The following is a 20,265-nucleotide window of genomic DNA, read 5'->3' on the forward strand; positions in this document are numbered from 1 at the left end:
TGAAATTCAGGAGTGAGTGGTGAATTAATAGAATGGCGGCCTGCCCCGGGCACCGCCTGCCCACCCACACCTCCAGCAGCAACCTCTACCGAATGGGAAACAGTTCTTAAGTGCAACCCTTGATTTTGCTGCTGAGATGCTATCTCCAGTGATCACACGAGAAAAATCTAGTCCTCAAAAAATGAATTTTAGCTTTTCAAAACAATTTTATTAGCAACTTGCGTCTCCAGGAGAGGAGCAAGAGCATGACAATCTGGGGCAAGTCTGTCTCACTTTCATTCCAGCATTAAATTTAATCATTTGATGTTCTCTTCCTAATAGCTAATGACTAAACATCCTGCAAAACGCCTTGGCTGTGGCCTTGAAGGTGAAAGAGACATCAGGGAACATGCTTTCTTCAGGAGAATTGACTGGGAAAAACTGGAGAACAAAGAGATTCAGCCACCTTTCAAACCTAAAGTGGTGAGTGAGGTGCCAAGTCCTTCCCTGGCTAAATGTGTCTGCAGTCGTGCTTTCCTGGGGGGTGAGGTTAATGCTGGCTTGATGGTGCTGCAAATCTGGGACACTTCTAAAATAAGGCAATTTGATTACGGCAGACCAGTCTGTAAATCTGCTAATGTTTTGGCACCCCGTAGCATAACCCCGTGTACTTTGTTCCTTGTGAAAAAGTCTCTCAGTGGTTTGAGTCCTGACTGGACAGTCACGCACTGCGTGAGAAGTTGAAAACAGGGAAAATGGGCATATTCACATCAGCCACTTGAGACTTGTAATAAATGCGGTTCCCGACTGTCTCCTCTGAACAACATCTAAAGTCAGTGATTCAAGGTATCTGAATTACTGGGGTGAATTTCCTCCACAGCGGGCTACCCAGCACAGGGGATTTGTATTCCCCATCCTAGAATGACGTCTGCTGAGTCTGCAAGAATAATCCCTGATTTATTTTTCATGTTTGTTACTGGTTTGCACACATGTAGCTGCAGGAATATTTTAGAAATCCAAACAAGTGAAAGATATCCTTACCATGAGAACTGTTTGCATAATAGAATTTGAAGAGCTGTATTTGTTGATACAGAATTTCTTTCAGCACGTACTGTGCTTTATTGACAGGCAAAGAAAGGTATTTGCACACAAGAATACAAGCTTTCAGGAACAGCTGTAAATTGTTATGTCCTAACATTGAATCTTTCTTCTCTAACACTTTTTGTGTTTCAACTGAGATGCGTAGCTGGATGTAGCACTGCAGGTATAGGATCATTGGTCTGTACGCTGATTTATTTACCAATACAGACACACTAGTGTGGTATCACAAACTAATGAACAGAGGGAGGCCGCTACCCGGTGGCAGAATACATTCCTCTTTTTTGCGTACAAATGACTTTTGCACATCACCAGGAGCATGCTGAGAAGAGTGTTTTGTGCTAGTGGAAATACCCTTTTCATATGGTGTGGATTTTGTACACAGGGAAGGGTATAAGTAAAGAGCATGCGTGGTGCTGCCAGCCCTGCCCGGCCGGTCCCCAGGGCTATCTGTCCAAAGGGGAGCTGCACCTCTTTAAAGCATTTTTTATGGAAGATTTTCATTACAAGCTTCTTGAGTCAAATTTAAAGCTGATCGTAAAGCAAATCTACTTTCGCATCTGTAAGTTTTATTAGCTCAGGAACTGAGTGCTTAGATTCTCCTTGCAGTTAAAAGTAATGGCAGCATGAAGGTACTAACAGCTTGAAGTATGGTCTGGTTCCATCATAGCGCGTTTCGTGGCAGATCCTGGCTCCTGTTTAGAGCAGCTGTGCTCCATCTCTGTGGTTATCGTGACCTGTTTTGTTTATACAGGCTACTATTAAAATACACCAAGGCACATTCATGGAGCCTAGCTTTCCCAGACCAAAATAATTTAAAATCCAAGTCTGATAGTTACATACCCTCTGTATAACTCATTTATTGTGATTGCTGATTCTATTTATATGGATTCTAGAAAGAAAAAAACACACGACCCTTAATCTGTTTGAAGATATGGAGTATTTATAGGCTTTGTTTGGGGTGGTTTTTTTCAGAAAGCCTTTCTAGGTGCATCTTCTCTAGGAGCTGCGTTGCTGCAGGAATGATCCTGCTGCTTTTGCACACAGGCATGGCTCTCACTCCAACACAGAGCTGCAAATTTGGGGTCAGAGTTGGTTGGTTTAAATAATGCGTTCCTTTCCAGACTGACATTTCACAGACTATAGGCATGGACTGATTATTTGGCAAGAAGGACATTTTACTTCTGTTTGTAAGTTTAGGAGTTCCAGGAGTCCCATATTTTCAGTTCTGCTTTAATACTGCATTAACACTTATGATAGCAATGCTACTCTTTAATGTGAAGACAAATAGGTAATTGAAGATGCAAGTTTATTGATAAATGATTACATTCGCACCCAAAAAATACCCAAATTTCACGTGAGTTATTTCTTAGCCTCCAATAGTAGTGACAGGCTTAATGGAGTCAGGGGCTTTGCTTTCAATATACAGCTTTTTTTAATACCTTCCACCTCCTGGGGAAAAAAAAAAAAAAAGAAGAAAAGAAAACAGACAGAGCATAATTTTGTGGAAGAATGATGCATAACTGTAGAACATCTTTTTAGCAAAAAGTCTTCCCTGTATAAAAAGCCCTTTTGTTGCTGCTCTGACTACTGCCTCTAAATAAATTTGGCTGTTAATTTGGGGATACATCAACTTTCATTCCAATGATGCAGCGTTTTCCCCGTGTCAAAGTTCAGCTCTGTCTATTCTTGTTCTCCAGAGATTCTGTACCAAAATGCATTGGCTTCAGTGGGCACCAGGGTATTCGGTGAGTGCAGAACCCCGGGTGAAAAAAGCAGACTACCCTTAGCCTTTAACCCGTTGAAGTGTTCCTCTGCTTGTGTTCTTCCAAGACTGAACAAGTGTCCTTCTGTGAGCGCTGCAGCCCAATACCTGAGCATGCGTTTTTCATCTGAAATATAAACCAACTTGTGCCTGAGGCAGCAAGAGTTCTTTGCAGCTCAGATGGGACGGCGTGTCCCAGTCCAGGACACGCCAGGTGCTTTGCAAGAAGATTGGAAAGCTGTTTTCAAGAGAGCCAAACACCTCACCCTCAGATTCCCCGAGTGGGCCCCTCTGCAGTTGATTTCTCTTATAAATGCGCAGCTTTATTATGTCGCATTAGTTCAGAAAAATCAATGTTTAATATTGGTCTGTTGTACGAGCCATATTCTACCCTTTCCAAGTTATCCTCTAAGTCTGAAGGTAATAGTGTAATATTAACTTCTAAATCCACGTGTAGATATATTGTAGGGATGGATAGAGAGGAAAGGGTCAGGGACAACGGGAAGAAACGTTCGGCACCTTTATTGTACACCCACGCTTCGTTCAAAGACCTATTACAGTAGATATTTTTGAGATAAGCAGATTTACCAGTTTCCTTTAGATCTCTCCACAATATTCAATGCCTAGTTTTCCTCAAAAATGCATTTTTTCTTGCACCCAAGCTAATTTTGTTCTGGTCCCACCTTCGTCCTTTTTAACTTGCCTCTAATCATACTTCCCTGCCTTTCAAGTGTTTTTTGCATTACTCAAAACTATCCTTCGCAAACCTGATTTCTGTTGTTTTCTGTTCTTAATGAGTTGTGTTCAGCATGTAGCTATATATAACCCCCCTTCTCGGCTGGGCTTCGCGAGACGATGTGTCTCTTTGCTTCGACAAAAAAAGGAGGAAGCCTGTGATAGCACGTTTTGTAATGGGGACCTGTTCCAGGATGCGCTCCCTGCCCCAGCTCCCTCCTGCAGTCCCCAGGACTGAACCTCTGCTGTCGTTGATGAGTTTACAAGAGTTTATAGGCTGTACAATGAAGAATCAAAGCATATAAATGAATCGCGTTAAGCTTTCTGCGGATCGTGAAGGAAACGGAGACTAACACGAAAACTTAATTTTGCATCATAAAGGTTTTAAGAAGAATGAGATGACTTGACAGATAAAGTATCTCTTGTCAATACATGTCCATAAAAATATTTTCTTTTTCCTTTTTTATCCCAGTAATTATGAATATTTAAGCATCTCTAACCTGTCACCTCATGCTGATAGATGGGAACTTTTCTGACTCTGTTTTTCATCGGAATTCATCTATTAAAATGTCTTTGTTTCCCTGGGATTTTTTGTTAAAATATCTGAAAAGAAAATTTTCTCTTAACTGCTCATAAGAAATGAGGGAAAGTCTTGCATGTATCCTGAAAAATCTGCAAAAAGCTGGAACTGCCAATGTATTGCTGATTTTTTCAGCCTTTTTTCTGTTTGTTTTTTTCTTGCAGTGTGGCAAAGGTGCCGAAAACTTCGATAAATTCTTTACACGAGGACAGCCAGTGTTAACACCTCCGGATCAGCTGGTCATTGCTAACATAGACCAAACAGATTTTGAAGGGTTCTCTTATGTCAACCCCCAGTTCATACACCCCCTTTTACAAAATGTAGCATGAAACAGCAGAACAGGAACAAATCCCGCAGTGGGGAACGGTCCTTAACCCTACAATTTTTAGGCTTTCGCCTTGTTGATTCCATTTGGGCCTGGAAATTGTAGGGTTAGAAAGTGTAAGGTGGGGGAAAGGCCACTTATTCAGGATTTTGGCTTTGCAACAGCAATGTTGTCTTAACGGGAGATAAATTAGTTTACGGTGCCCACTTATTCTTCTAGAAGTCACCACTGACTCATCTAAACTTACCCATTTTTTGGTATGTTATATATTTTTGTAACTTCCCACTGTCCTTTTGCTCCCTTTTCCACTCTGATGTGCTAGAAATAGTCTAACACATGGTCTGAAAAAAATCCCAACCTCAAATATTTAGCCCTTCGGTGCGGATGCTGGGAGATAGGAGCAGCCGGCCCCGAGGGACCGCTCTTCTGGTGGCTTCGGGGAGATCAGCAGCACAAGAGACTGAAACGGCAGTGGCACCGGGGAGGAGAGGCATTGCAAAAAAAATGTTGAAAGTAGTTGTTTTGAAAATATAACAGAAAGAAGTTGGGAGTGGGTGGGAGGGGCGATAAAATTAAATTAGACCCTGAGGCTTCGTGAACCAATCCTGTAAGCAGCACCAAGCTTAAACACACTTCAGCGGTGGCCAGATCTCTAGGATCTTTGCTAAGTAGCATGTGATAAACTCAAGGGTAAAATTTTGTCTTTAATAATAATAGTAATAATTTTAATAATATTTTTGTGAATTTTAATCTCCATGAGATTATTCTGTGATCCAGGGTGCCATTGTTTGTTCAGTTAATTTAATTTACACCACTCCTCAAGTTTACTGTTAACTAGTTCTAATACCAATATTTTACTATGAAATTTGTTAACCTGGAATGTAAAACAAAACTGTAATCCCTTAAATCTTACTTACATGTGTTTGTTTGTAGTCTGCAGCATAGGGCAGTAAATCAAAGAAAGCATTATGTATACTAAATTAACAAAAAATGCAACCCCAAGTGACTTCCTGATTTCTCCACAATAACTCATGAAAATCAAGCGAGATTTAGTCTTAAAATAATCAGTTTTAATTCAGAAAACTTGGGGTTGTAGAATAATCAAGCCTGAAAGAAGAAGCACCTGAAACTTGTTTTATTGATAGAATGGAATTTAATACGTTTTACATATGCTTCATGCAATGAATTTTGCATGTTTAGTAATAACTCTTAATAATAAGGGTTAATAATAAGCAGATCTATATTATTGACCTAATCGTATCAAGCATAAAGAGTATTATAAAAATTTTATAAAACAAATTGTGCTTTATTTGTGAAAGTTCTTGTTCTGAATGACATCATTTAGATTTAGCTAAATGTTTTATTGGTATTGTTTTGGTTTTTACTTTAGGTTTTGGATATTGTTAATGGCTTAGGGTATAATCTCTTTTTTTAAAAGTAGATCTACTTTTAAACAATAATTGCTACCTGCAGGTTTTATACGAGGTTCAATTAGGCTTTCATTTCATGTCTGCTTATTACTTACAGAGAAGGAAATAGACCTTATTTGCAATGATGAACACTGTAATTAATGCAATCTTCTCCTCTCCTATCACTTAGATAAAAATTTTGATATTTCCTCTTACGACTTACCAGAAGATATTAATTCAAATATCAGTAAATATTTTTTGTGCATATTTTGGTTTCGTTACAGCATGTAAAATAGTAGGCAGTGCATTTTCCTTTTTTTTTCCCTTCTGCCTTGTTAACGTTAGCAGCCATAGGCACTTTTTGTCTGTCAGATGTGCATGCCGATGCCAGAAGCATGGTGTCTCTGTTGCTGCATGCAGACTGATTACAATTTTTCCAGCATGTAAACATATTCAAGAAGTAAGATATTTGCCATAAAGGACTTAAATTTATACTAGAATATGTAACGGGGGGGTGGGGGGAAGCTACTTTCTAATCATCTTTTATGACAATAAAACATGGAACCTGTGCCAAAGATTCTGTCGGAAAGATCCAGTCCCGCCCATTGGTAGCCAAGCGGATGGGTTTGACTTACGGGCATGACCCGTGGTGGAGTGGGACGGTTTTTGAGTGAAACACGGTTGGATCCAAACGGCAACTGTGTCGTGCTTCTGCACCCGTGGTGCCCTCAGAAGCCATACTTTTGGTGCCTAGGACGTGCAATTTGCACCACTCCAGCGGTTTGACTTTTGCCCAGTCATAGCCCTTTTGCAGCCCCAGCTCTAAGCAAGGTGCATCCCCCCGGGTAAGAGTGAGCAGGCTTGAATGAGCGAACCGAACCGGGCTGAGGCATGGGGAAACACCGCCAACAAGGGGCGTTGACCAGCTAACAAGAAGTCAGGTTGTTGCCTAAATAAACAGAACTAAAAATTTTTAAAACGTTTTAGGAGTAATATTTCTAAACCATTCTGTGTCAAATATGTTATCAGCCAAGTCTGGGAGTTTGTTTTCTTGTTTGTGTATTATATACTTTTAAAATTATAGCATTCACCATCAAGCATGTGGACTAGTGCAGCATTCATGACCATTTATGTTTTTCTGAATATTACTAGCCTGCCATAGTTTAGGAAAATCTGGGTATCACGCTGTAGAAGATAATAGGTACAACAGATTACTGAGGCTCGGATTTTGAATAAATAAGGGGCTCTCAAGTAAGTCAGTCTGCTGAGAGGCAGCATTACATGCATTTTAAGAATGTGAAGTAAAAAAGAGACTTTTGCAAAAGGAAAATGCAGGGAGAAATACCAGCGCACAGGTGTTTGCAGTAAGAAAAGCGGTACAGGGGCAGAACTAAACCGAGCCAGAAACAGGCGGGAGATCCCACAGGTAGGCGCTCCCAAACGGTTCTGGTTTTCCTGATGAAATACGAGTTGTGCAGGGAAGTGCCACTGCGGGCTGTTGCTGCTGGCACAGCCGTGATGGTCAGTGCTGTTCACACCAGAACACGGCATTAAAGAGCTGGCCCAACATCTGGACAGAGCTGCTCATTTTCTGCCTACTTCTCATAACCAGTTTCTTAGGCACTTGCATTTGCTCCCCAGTTTTTATGATGTAGAAGCAGAAATTCCTCTTAAGTGTCATTACCTCAAGTTCCTGGGCTTGCCACATCTCATGTCGTCTTCTGTAGGTGTCTGTAACGCTTACGAACAGGTACTGTGAACTCATGGATCCTGCAGGAACAAGGCGGTTGTATAAAGCAGGGATTGAATATTTGTGTTACTCCTCGCTGCTCTAACGCACTCCCACGTGAACGCTTGCGCTTGGACCAGCCCTTTAATGAGAACTCCAGGTGGCTTGCTTATCATCCAGAAATTTATAATGGCAACTACAACCTTAAGTATCCAGCAAGCATTTTCGTATCTTTTTAAATACAGATGTTATTTATATACTATTTTTCACAAGATTTGGTTTTCTAGAGAACATGTATCAACAGAGGGAGAGGCATTAGAACTGCTTTTCTTTCACTTGTGTTCAATAGCAACCATAGTACAAACACCCACATTATCACAAAGATTTCTAAAAGGCAAATTGAAAATTACAATGCACTGAAGCTGGGGTGGAAGTTTTGGGAGCTGTGTTTCCATCCCACGTGCGCTTGAGTCCCGAGGGGCTCCGGAGCAGCCCCGTTCCTGCCGGGGGAGGCACAGGTCTGCCACGTAAAACTCCCAAGTTGTTTTCAGGGATTAAATGGGACTTAACTGTCTCCTAGGCAAATTTCTTCATTATTCAGGCATCTGGGTGGTTTTATCCACCTTCGAGTCACCTAAGCGGGGTGGCGGTTTTCCAGGCCAGCCACTTCGCCCGCCGGCCAGTGCCAGTGCTCTTAGCAAGGACTGCACATACGTGAGAAGGACAGAGCACATTCCCATAATAAAATACTCCCCCTCAATCCAATTTGGAGGAGAAATGCAATTTAGCTTTCTGATCCTTCATTCTTTCCAGAAATACAATTGAATTTCCTTTCACAAACTGAAGAAAGTTCTTCTGGAAATCAGCTGTTAGTTTAAAAGAAACTCGTCATATCTAAATGCTGTTGGCCTTTGAAATCCATCCTGTCTTTTGGGGTGAATTCAACTGAATAATGCTGGGCTCTTGTAAAATTGATAAGGTCAAGTGAGAGAGGAACTTGTCTTCTAGCCGGAAAGATGACGTGTCTAAGGGCCGGCACTGAGTGGTACCACGTGCAATCTCTTTTCTCATTCAGTGCATCCGGATGCAATCCCAGATGAATGCCGTAGGAGACGCATGCAGTTAGCAGAGGGGGAAGATCCTCCTTGTTAAGCGAAACACATCATTGGAAATAATAATAATCCAATAATAAAGCTTTGATATGAGTAGAAAGGATATTTACAGTATTGAGTTTACAGTGGGCTTTCTGACCTGCCACGAAACTTCTGGAAACATTTAATGTAAGTTATCGTACAGAGGTTTTGTCTCTTCGCGAACACGAGTGTCGGCTCTAGGCAATGTATTACCTCTGCGTGCTGTCCGGTAGGTAGGCACCGAGCTGCGAAGTAGTAAAAAAGTAGACAAGTTAAAGCACTTTTTTTCCTCAGCTCCACGCTCTTAGATCTGAAATAGTTCAGTTGAAGAATTAAATAAGAATTGACTCCATAAACATGTATGATTTCATACCAACCAGTAACTGTGCTGATAACGATTGATAATTAAATAGCCTTATAATGAATAATCATCGTGCACTGCAGCCCTCCTGTACTAGGAAAACCTTGAGAGAGAGAGGGCAAGTTATTAACCTCTCTGCCTCAGTTACCTCATCTGTAAAATGGGGTTAATAATACTTAGCTCACAGGGAGGTGCGAGGACTTCTTAGTTAATGTTTCTAATACAGTTTTAACCTGAAGAGTTGTGTAATTATTATTATAATTTTTAATATTAAATCAGCTTATTCGATTCACATGGTATTGCTGGATATACCATGCTATTTCTACTTTTTTATAGAACTTTAGTAACTCTGCTGAAACCATTTAAAGAAAAATAAAATCAGATCTGATATGTTTCTTACAGAATCTGGAGTCCAGCTTTTGTTAACTGGAGTCGGGGTGCGGTGGGGAGTGATGCTTGCTGATTGTGTAGGTCAGCTGCACTTACCTCTTTTCCAATTACTGAGATTTCTATGTGCAATTTAAAATTCCATGTAAATGGAAGTCTTAGCAGAACTGATTATTGTAGGGTGGGATTCCCTATGGGTAAATAAAATCAGCACAGCTGTTTTCTAGTAATGTTTATACTGACTCCTATTGAAGGAGAAACGATATTCTTTATGCAGCTGGTCCATCCATGACAGGTTTATTCCGTTGATATTTTAATGTATTCCTCTGTTGTGTATCCATGCTTTTCTTTTCCTTGTGTGTGACACCATAGTTCAAATTTTTAAAAAACTGCCCTAGAAGCTATGATTTTTCTTCCATTGATGTCGGTTGACCAAAATAAAAAACATCAGCAGTCTATTAATAATTTTAAACAGTGACGTGCAGGAAGAGTAGCAAGAGCACCGATAACTGGCCCCAGCCTGCTTCCTTTGAAGCTCATTTCTCGCTACGGGATACATCGGAAAGTGTACAGCTGATGTTACATTGGTTTTATAATCGTAACATGGTGACAGGAACATTTTAATAGAAAGCAAAATTATGTTTCTGATCTTTATAAACCTTCTCCTAAGAACTATTTGAATTGTATTTGTTTTCCTTCTGTTTGAACCCTGAGAGGCAATACTGCCGCTGGCTCCGTCCTTCCAGGGGTCCGTGTGCTCCTGTCTTGGCCTTCCAAGGCATCCAGCTCAGCTCAGAGCTCGCTGTGTGCGCAGCGCTCTACTGGAGCCGAGGCTGCGGTATCCAGCATCTGGCAGCACTGAGCCTATAAGCCCCAATTCAGCAAAACCACCGGGTATGTGCTTGCGCCCGGGGCTGTTCAGCAGAGCGTGGAGATGCGGGCTCGCCTCTGGGCAGCGCGGCTTCGCGTCCCGTAGAAGCCGGTAGAGCTCGCACTCTCGGATGCCTTGCTGACTTGGGGCAGCAAAATCTGTTCTTGCAGTGATAATACAAGTCTAATCTGTGGCCCGTTCCCCAGAAAGCCTTTCGTTTATTCTCTCGTGCTATTAAAATGAATGTAAGAAAAATAATTTCAACAAAATGAAGCTCGTTGCCTCTTTTAAAAATGTGCGTTTCCCAACACATGTATGATTTTGCATGACAATACAGAGCACACCTGAAACTTTTAAAATGATTGCATGTTATTTTAATGTTATCTTTTTTTAAACAAGGAGTAATCCCACCTTGAACTCATTCATATTTTTAATATTATTTTAAGACCCAAATTTTGTATTTATAAAGAGGAGAACGTTATTTATTTTCTTATCATTTATCTGCAAAAAGCTACCAGAAAATTTGGAGAGGCCATTCATTTAAAAAAAAAATTTAAAAAAAAAATCATTGGAAGTATAGTGGGCAAGACTGATGTATAAATTATAGCATCTTTTTTTTCTTAATTCTCGATATCTTCAATCTTTGTTTGCATGAAATGCTTTTGTTAAATATTAATTGTAGTTTCAAAGCAAGTGTGTATGAATAAAAATACTGATCATTACTTTTGTGAGAGTTTGGTCTGCATTTATGAAATTTCATTTCAAAATTGACTCCCCAAAGCCCGGAGGCTGCAGAGATTACGGCGTGGTCAGCCGCAGAGCTCGCCCAGATCCAGACCTTGATTCTCCGTTCAAGCACAGAACTTTAACCTGGGCCCTTTTTTAATTTGTGTTAATAAATCAAGAGAAAAAGAGGCTCAAGTGGGAAAAAGATAGGTCTGTAAGAGGATTTCTGCATGCGGAGAGGTGAGCAGGCGGCTCTTTGAGCAGCAGATCCCTGGCTAACCTGCTCGCTGGGCTCCGCGTCTCTGAGCCGCTTCAGGCAGGGAGAAACGGCCCCAGGAGCAGAGCAAGCTCTCGGGCTGGAGGGTCTGATTCAAAGCCTGATGTGTGACTTGCTGGCGGAGGGACGGGCCCTCCCTCTTCGCGGTTAGACCCCCAGGAAAACTCAAACTTCACTTTCTCGCATCCGTGTGCGCGTGAGCCCCAGGTGGTTCGTTCCGCCCTCTGCCACGTCTTCCTGGGAAAAGGGTTTGTTTCATGGTGATTAATGATGCTCGGGGCCCACCTTTGCTGGGAAATACTTGTTTTAGCACTCCTGGAGGAGAGGGCGCGACCTCCCAGTCCCACCAGCTGTACTCACCCCGAGTCCAGGCACTTGCCTCGTTTAGGCTGATGTTTCATTTTCAAAATTTGAAAGCAATGTACAAATATTGTGACAACTTGACAGACAACGTCTTTTTCTGCTTGCTCTCAAATGTATTGAATCTCATGCTAATGTAATAATTGGGTTAGTTTAATTTGCAGAAAAGTCTGGCTGAGTTTGCCCAAAGGAATGGTTGAAATTCATTTTTTTTTCATAGCGACAGCGTTCCCAGGCTGCTACATGCTGCTCAGCCTGCATCGAATGTGCTCAGCTTCTCCTGTAGCCCCATGAACACCTCTCTTCTCAGGCCTTGAGAGCTTTCTGCAGAGCAGAAGAGGGAGTTAGTGGAGACGACATTGCCCTGAGCTGGTGTATGTGTGGAGTCGGTGCAGCCAGGGCAAAGGGAAGGTTGGACTCAGTGATCTCAAGGGTCTTTTCCAACCTAAATGATTCTGTGATTCTAGGAAAGGGCTCCTCAGAGCTCAGTACTGCCAGACCTGCAGGTCCCGTTCCCTTGGCTGGTTAGACAGGGACTGGGTGGGATTTCATTCCCAGCCGTGACCTTCAGGGTGGACTCAGGAGCTGGCCCTGCTGCGAGGGGAGTGCTCAGCTCCCCGGGAAGGAGAAGCTGCGATTTGGGATGTTTGGACCTGTCAAAGCTCCTAATACCCCAAATGATCATTATCGACCACTATGCACAACACAGCCTTTAAACCTCCTGGAAAGAGGGTTCCGAATGTAACCAAACTGATTGCCATCTCAATACCAGGCTATTAAGGGAAAAAAATCCCCTTTCATAGCTCATCTCTGCTCCCCTTGCCAGCAAAGCGCCCAGGTGGCGGGCACACGCGCGTTGCCTTCTCCGGCTATGGCTTAGCCAACCCACCGGCGGTGCGGCAGCCGTTCACGGGGCCGTTGGCTTTTTGGCTGAGACAGAGCTCATTAGAAAAGAGTCTCTAAACACCCTCCAGACCTGTCCCTGGGGAAAGGCAAGTCTGGCGGAGGCGTGCATGGGCGGAAAATTACTCCAGCCTGACAGGAGTATCGGTAACAGGCGTCTGAGGAGCTGGTGCTTTCGGAGCAAACTGACTGCAGGTGGTCCTGCTCCTTTTCTGCCCTGGCTGGGGGTGGAGACGGATGCCTGGGTGGCAGGGAGGGAATTTGTACAAACTGTGCTTTTTTGTTTGACTTTTTCTAAGCAGGCAAGTTTAGACTGGTGGGCCTCGGGAAAATTGAGAGTTAAAGGCTTCTGCAGGAGAGGCTGAATCTCTCCATGCTGGCTGCATCCCGTACATGAGAGCATCTCCATCGGGAATGCTTCCAGCACCCAGCACTCAATAAATCACAGCAATTACTCGTCGCCACCACCCGCAGCTGAAGTCACGTCCTCCCTCTCCAAGCCCCGACTTCTCTTTAGAGATTTGGTATTGACTTAGAAATCTCAGAATATTTTTGCAGACCTGGTACATGAGTTGCAAATACAACCATCTCCTCTGAGAGCTGCTAGGGTAGCTAAAATGGTGACTGCGTTAATTACCACAAGGTAATTATAATCCCACCTGCTTCAGCAAAGGCAACCCTCACTGCTTGGCTGATAAAAAACCCAAGCAAACCCTGGGGAGCCATGGTAAAGCAAAGACAAATCAATGAGGGGCCCAAATCAGGAAAGCTCTTGCCACATGTGCATGGGTTGTCCTCAAAGGGATGTTTTCCCCAACTGCATCAGTCACTGGTTACCTTCCCAAAGAGCTGCTAAACCCAAAAGAAACAGGGATCTGACTGGGAGAACAGTCGGTGGCAAGCCTGGACCCACCGAGTTACCTGCAAGGGTTTCTTTTTCGCTTTTTTTTCTGCTTTTCCCAAAGGAGGAGTGTGAAATAAGGCAGATCTCATGGGAAATGAGTCAATGCTGTCTCTTCCTCAAGGGACTTGCTGCATTTGCTGCCAGGGTGACGGTGTCAGACACCAGCTGCCTCTTCCAGTGTTCATTACTGGTCCCTGAGTCAGCGCCTGACATCCCACCTCGGGAGATGTTGTTGCACAAGCTGATGGGGGGGGGGAGGGAAATTCCAAAACCAATTTAAAGCGCAATACCTGAGTGAGAAAAAAACCCCAACCCCGCAATGGAAGTTTGCTTAGAAGTGTTTTAAATCTTATTCTCGCCCGACAAGGCTGGCAAAATCACCCCCCTCTTTCTCTGCCACAGCAGAGCCTGTGATTCACACGCTGGGAATGAATTTCCCTTTCTCCTCGGAGGGTCGGACCCCTCACCATCAGCCAAGAGCAAAAGAAATTCAGCTGCCCCACAGAGGCGATGGCAGCGTGGCCATTTGCTAGGCTGGTGGAGGAGCTTTTAATGTCGTGTCAAATATTTGATCGGCGTGGCTGGATGTTGCCGCAGATGCAATGGGGAGCCTGACTCTGCCTCTCGGGAACACGGGACGCACGTGCTGTAATTACTGGTGAGTATTTGGGTTACTGCAAATTTCCCATTAGAACTATTTTCGAAAGGAGCTGGGTTTTGGCAGGCTGTGTACACATACTGATGTTTCCTGCGTTAGTCCAATGAAAACTAATTCACCACCGCTGCCCACAGTGAGGCAGAGCCAGAGCTGCTCAGAGCGGTTTGCAATGCTCCTCGTTTCTGCGAGACCGATGGCTTTGTCCTCGGTCGTGTTAGCTTTTTCCCAGCCCTGCCATCCCGCGTGTACAAGCTCCAGGTGTCCGTGTGTGTTACAAAGCTGCCCCAGAGCCGGGTGAGTGGGGATGCTCGGGACGCTCACTTGGTCGTAGCAGCATTTCAGCTGCTGGGTTTGCCCAGTAGAGTCTGGTTTTGGGGCACTGGCCTTGCAGTAAATCTGTGCTTATTCCCTACTTGCCCCTCACGTGCGGCTCCAGGAAGCGCAGGTACCTGAGCAGCCTGGGCACAAACCAGTTGTTCCTCAGGTTACAAACCAGTGTTTGCTCCACGTCTGTGTTATTTTTCTTTCAGCCTTGGGGACCTGATCCATCCCCCCTCATCTCGCTCCTCTATTCAGAGCACTTAATAAAACTCAGTGCCTGTAACAGGGAGACTTCCAAATCCATATAAAACAGTCCGCAACAATCCATATGGAACTTCATTAAAGCTTCAGCATTTTCAGTGACACCTCCAGAAACACTCTTCTTCTAACAGGATTCATTTGCTTCTTCTGCAAGGGTAACTATGTCTGTGTAGTGGTTTAACCCCAGCAGCCAACTAAGCACCACCCAGCCACTCACTCACTCCCCCCACCCCGGTGGGATGGGGGAGAGAATTGGAAGGGTGAAAGTCAGAAAACTCGTGGGTTGAGATAAGAACAGTTTAATAATTGAAGTAAAATGAAATAGAATAGTAGTAGTAGTAATAATAATATAATACAATAATAATACACAAAGCAAGTGATACACAACGCAACTGCTCCCCACCCGCCGACCAATGCCCAGCCCGTCCCCGAGCAGCGGTCCCTCCCTCCCTCCCAGCCAACTCCCCCAGTTCATGTGCTGAGCATGACGCCATACGGTACGGAGTAGCCCTTGGGCCAGGCAGGGTCAGCTGTCCTGGCTCTGCCCCCTCCCAGCCTCTTGTGCACCAGGCAGAGCTTGGGAAGCTGAAAAGTCCTTGCCTAGTGTAAGCACTACTGAGCAACAACTAAAACATCAGCGTGTTATCAACATTATTCTCATCCTAAATCCAAAACACAGCGCTATATCAGCTACTAGGAAGAAAAATCAACTCTAGCCCAGCTGAAACCAGGACAGTCTGAGACACTGATTAGGTGTGATTTTAGAAAAAATCCATCAGAAGTCGTTATAAAAACAGCCAGCAATGAGTGCAAGGGCAGAAGGAGGGAAAGAGCACAGGCCAGTGATGAGAGCATCCCAAAACTCCTTGGAGCAGTTCCTGGTCCTTTTGGGTTAAGTCATTTAGCATTCTTGTGCCTGATGGACCCTCACGCCATTAAAAGATTGGTAATGAATTTCAGTGCTATATAAATCACATGGAAAACTATTACCCTTAATACAAGCGTTATGAGGCTTTAATAATTAATGTCATCTAAACTGCTTTCCAAAACATGACCTTTTAAATCTGATTGCTGTGGCCAGAGCCATCCCTCATCCTGCAAGCAGCCTGTTTTCCAGCCAGCCTGGATGGCTCCGACGGTGCCATGCCGGGGAACCTGGATGGGTCCCAGCCCCGGAGACCAGATGGGAAAGGGGATGCATTGCTGGTAGCTCCGCTCCTTCCACGGAGGGTTAACAGAAAATGCTGATAGTGAGAGCAAACTTACCGCCGGCATCTCTTCTAGCTTTTTTCATTGAAGGGCACTGCCCACTCACACGGTGAAGTGGTGGGACGTGGGCACTTCATGCCCCTTCAAAGCTCCTTCCCTCCTGGTGGGGGACACAGGAGCCATGCAGGCTGGGGCAGCGGTGCCGGCCCCGGCCACCGCGGGGGCTAAAGGATGCGACTGGCTGAGCTGCCAGAGCAAAACTCCGGAATTGGCACATCCTCGGCTTTTATTAGCTCAGTTTAGACCAACATGATTACACACCGTGTTTTAGCTTAAATAAAGTATATAACTTCCATTCACACGTGCACCTTTGTTATTCCGTGAGTCAGAGCCTCCCCGGGAGGCTGGCTGCAAGAGGCTCTACACTTTTTTTAAGCTTTCGCACAGCATGTGGGTGCGGAGATAAAAATAATGTTGCACCTCTCCTTGCGCTTCCTCCCGAGCAGCGGCTCCAGGCAGAGAGATGTGCAGGAGAAACAGCAAACGGAGCTTCAGCTCCAACAGCCCACAGGAGTTAATTCCTCTAATTTAGTCATGGTGCAAGCGGGATGTGAAAACCCTTCCCAGAGAGGGGAGAGCAGCTGGCCTTCTTTGGTGCCATGAGTTTTCCCTCTTTTCCTACTTTCAGTGTTTGAAACCTAAAAAAATAATAACGTTGCTGCTGGGATAAGGAGCAGATGTTGTACAAGCGTGTGCTGACTCCTGCCACGTAACAGGACCTGGCCGGAGCAGCCCATCCCTAGGTCGCATCCCGCTGGCACAGGAGCCGTGGGTACCGCAGCTGTGGATCCCAAAGCCAGGCTGCTGATGCCAGTTTTGCTATCCAGTGCCAAATCTGTCCCACAAACACCCTCTCATGGAAAGAGAAAATCTCAAAAGTCCTCTAGCAAGCGATTCCCAACCTTTGGAAGCTGCACAGGGGCAGCAGTGGGTTCGCCCGGCGCTGTGCCGGGGCTGCTGCACACCTCTGCCATGCTCCGGCATCTCCCCAAGACCCCCCCGGCCGCGCTGCCCACGAAATGACATAAAAATAGCAAGCGCCGAGGCAGCTGGCATGGAGCATCCGTCACCTCCCACGCGAGTCACAGCAGCTTCAGCATCGCCTTGCCAGTTTGTTGCATCTACCTGCTCCCTCGCCCTTTCCTTGGGCAAACACCCCAGTTTCTGCCTGGTGCAGCCTTTCCCTTCCTGTACCCAAAACACTTCTTACAGCCTGGTGTGCAATTGAAGCTGGTCGCTAGCTGCTGTCCGATGCTGGACCAGAGCCACGCGTGGGCCCGAGGGGCGGCTGCCCGTGGGGCGGCTGGTCCCAGCCTGTTTGCTGGGCAGATTTGCTGTCTGAGGAATTCAGCGCAGAGCAAATTAGAAGGAGTGGGAGGGGAGGCAAACCTGAGGCAAACCTGAGGCTTGTGGCCCAGGCTGACAGGACCAGGCCTTTGATTGCATAATGTCCTGAATGCCTTCAAGGTGACTTCTGCTGGAAGGGAAAAGACCAGGGGAAAGGTTCCCTGCAGATGTCACCTGCAGGAATTAAACACTTGTAGCTAAAAGGAGACGGGACCTCAGCACCCTGCTGCATCGCTGGCAGCCCAGGGAGAGGTGCTGTGAAGAATTGCTTCTGGTCTGGGCCATTAATGAAGCTTAAATCCCTCCTCACTAATAAGATTTGACCTTGGGTGCATCCTAAAAGCTGGCAGCTCAGGTGTCTGTGGAGCTTTATGTTTCGAGACTGGTTTTGAACGAGGTGTGAAAGGCTGCTCCACCCGCACCAGGGCTGGCAGAGCTGCTCCGGCTGGGCCAATCTCCAGCCCTGCAGAGACTGGCCCAGCTGAATAACCTCCTGGAACGTGTGAGATCCCACCCAGCTTCGCTTGCCCCACATGTGGCTGTGGTGGAAGATCCTCCCTCTCAGGGAGGAGAGAGCTCAGCAGGAAACAGTGAAAAGTGGGGAGGTCAAAGTGATGCTGCTCTGGAAATGTTGAGCTAGCACTGGATGGTGTTACACCAAATAAAAAAAAAAAAACACCCAGAAAACAGCTGTTGCAGGATTTGGCAAAGTCCTGCCCCAAGTTTTGGAGGCTGCTGAGAAGATGCAAAGTGCTAATTGTCCTGCCTGGGGCTGCCCCGCTGAGCTCCTGGCCAGGAGAAGGGGGTTCCGATTCCTCTTCGCCATCTTCTGCCATCGGCAGGGAGACAGGCGTTATGGGGAAGGAATTACGGAGAGCTGCTGATGAGGTAGGAGGGCTCGGCTGCGCTTCTGGGGCTGCATGGGGGTTTGGGGAGACATCGCTGGGGGATGCAGCTGGCCCGGCGTGCCGGTGGGAAGTGCTCCTGGTGTGAGTGCTGGCATCGTGCATGCGCTTTGCCACAGCAGAAGTTGCTGTATGAGACAAGCAGCAATGGAAAACCCATCCGAGTGCTTTAGCCTAAGTACGTTTGCATTGAAGTGGGGGGGGAGAGACTGAAGCCCAAAATGTGCATTTCTAATTGATTATATGCATGGCTGCTGGGGGCCTCTTACACTGTAATGGTTAATTATGTCACTGGCTGCGTGTGCTGCAGCCTTTATTCATGTTGTATTCAAACAATCCCGCACAGTGCCCAGGCAGCTAATACAGCTGATGGCCTGTCTGGAGAAAAATGAAGGTCTGCTTTGTTTTGGTTTGGTATTTTTTTAACAATATCGAGAAAAGAAAAATGATGAACAGCCAATTACTGTATTAAAATAATGTACCCTGACAGAAGATGATGAACAACCAGGTCTAACCTGCCTCTTGTAGCTTTTTGACTTTACTGGTAATTCCCTGCGGATTAGCTCCATCCCAGGGAAGCCTCCTCCTCCCCGGGGCTGCATGGGGCCGGGGGGTCCTGCAGGGCATCACCTCTTCAGAGACTGCCTTTTTCCAGTGCAGAATCCATTCTGCTGACCCAGTCCCTGCTCTCTCCTTACTGGCCATCCCCCGATGGGTTTGCTGCCTTCAATTCTTCCTCGTGAAAGGTGTTTGAGAGGTACTCAATACCTTTGGGGGTTGTTTCAAGAGCTCCAGCTGCAAGGAGGTATACGCTGAAAGACGCATCTTTGCAACGCCAGCCAGTTCTTCCTTAGGGGGTGAGAGATGAGCCCAGGAAAACATGCTGAATTCGCTATAATTTAAATATCACTGTAATTTTGTGCAAAAGAACATATGCAGAGGTGCAGTCCCGCAAAGACAAATAACCAGTATGCTCTGGCTGCCAGCTGGGGCCCTGCTGGGAGGGAGGTTTCCATCAGCCTGGATCTCACTGGGGCTTCGCTGTATTAGGCTCCACCATGCTCTGGTTGGAGAAATCAAAACTTATACATCTCCATCAGCTTCTATTATTTCTATAAATCACAACAGAGCTCAACAAGCCAGAGTACATGGCTCCATCAGCTTCAAACAAGCCATCTAACCAACACCACCTCCGCATCTCATATCTCACTTTATTTTGAATTATTCTATTTAAGATGTTCCTGTTTTGCTAACTGAGCATGTCTCGGGCAGAGATGCGGCACGTTTTAGCCAGAGTACTGGGAATTGGTGAAGTATCATTGCGGTAAGCACAATGCATGGGTAAAGCTGTGCAGAAACTATGACCCAGTATTTATTAGAGACTGAATTTATTAGACTTGTACTTAATGAATTGCTTTTGTTGTTTTCCCACTGGGAGACCTCAGCAGTGCCTCCCCTGGGAGCCGCCCTGCGCCGCTGCCATCACTGCCCGCTCCCAGCTGCCGGGCCCGGCTGGAGGGACAGCCCTCCCCTGCGCAGGGCCCTCGCACGGAACAAGCTCTGGCCGCAGAAATTGCCATACAAATCCGAGCTTCAGGCACTGTGACGGTGGCCGTGAGCTGCCCGCGGCCCTGCTGCCTGGGCTGCGGCTCACATAGCAGGAATCACCTGCACGGTGTGTGACCCTTTCCTTGTCCTTCCCGCTGTATCCAAGGAAGCGTCCCATTGCCGGATGCCCTGATGGAGCTGTGTCCTTATTCTTGGCTCTGCCACTACTTTTCTATGTGTTTTGGCTGAATCACTCAGTCTGGCGGTGCTTTCCAGATCCCACAGCATCTGGCCCCGTGTCCCTCTCTCCTTTAGCCCTGGCTTTCTCCCTGCCCTGGTCCCAGCCCTGCCAAGCTGGCTTTCTCCAGCACGCTGGCTTGCTGCCCTCCAATCCTCCCCGTTGTCTGCTGTGAC

General features: G+C 45.7%; 1 protein-coding gene across 1 annotated transcript in view; it reads left to right on the top strand.

The window, feature by feature from the left end:
- The window catches only part of PRKCA (protein kinase C alpha), a 161,866-nt gene extending 150,772 nt beyond the window's left edge, over positions 1-11,094 (top strand). The window contains exons 16-17 of the mRNA XM_087750664.1: positions 322-462; positions 4,322-11,094. Of these exons, the coding sequence (XP_087606790.1) occupies positions 322-462; positions 4,322-4,486 (306 nt within the window). The 3' untranslated portion in view covers positions 4,487-11,094. The remainder of the gene's footprint in view (positions 1-321; positions 463-4,321) is intronic.
- Positions 11,095-20,265: the final 9,171 nt, after the last annotated feature.

The sequence above is a fragment of the Nipponia nippon genome, unplaced genomic scaffold (genome assembly GCF_047370975.1).
Source record: "Nipponia nippon isolate SJK-2023a ecotype South Korea unplaced genomic scaffold, ASM4737097v1 scaffold_14, whole genome shotgun sequence".
Lineage (NCBI taxonomy): Eukaryota > Metazoa > Chordata > Aves > Pelecaniformes > Threskiornithidae > Nipponia > Nipponia nippon.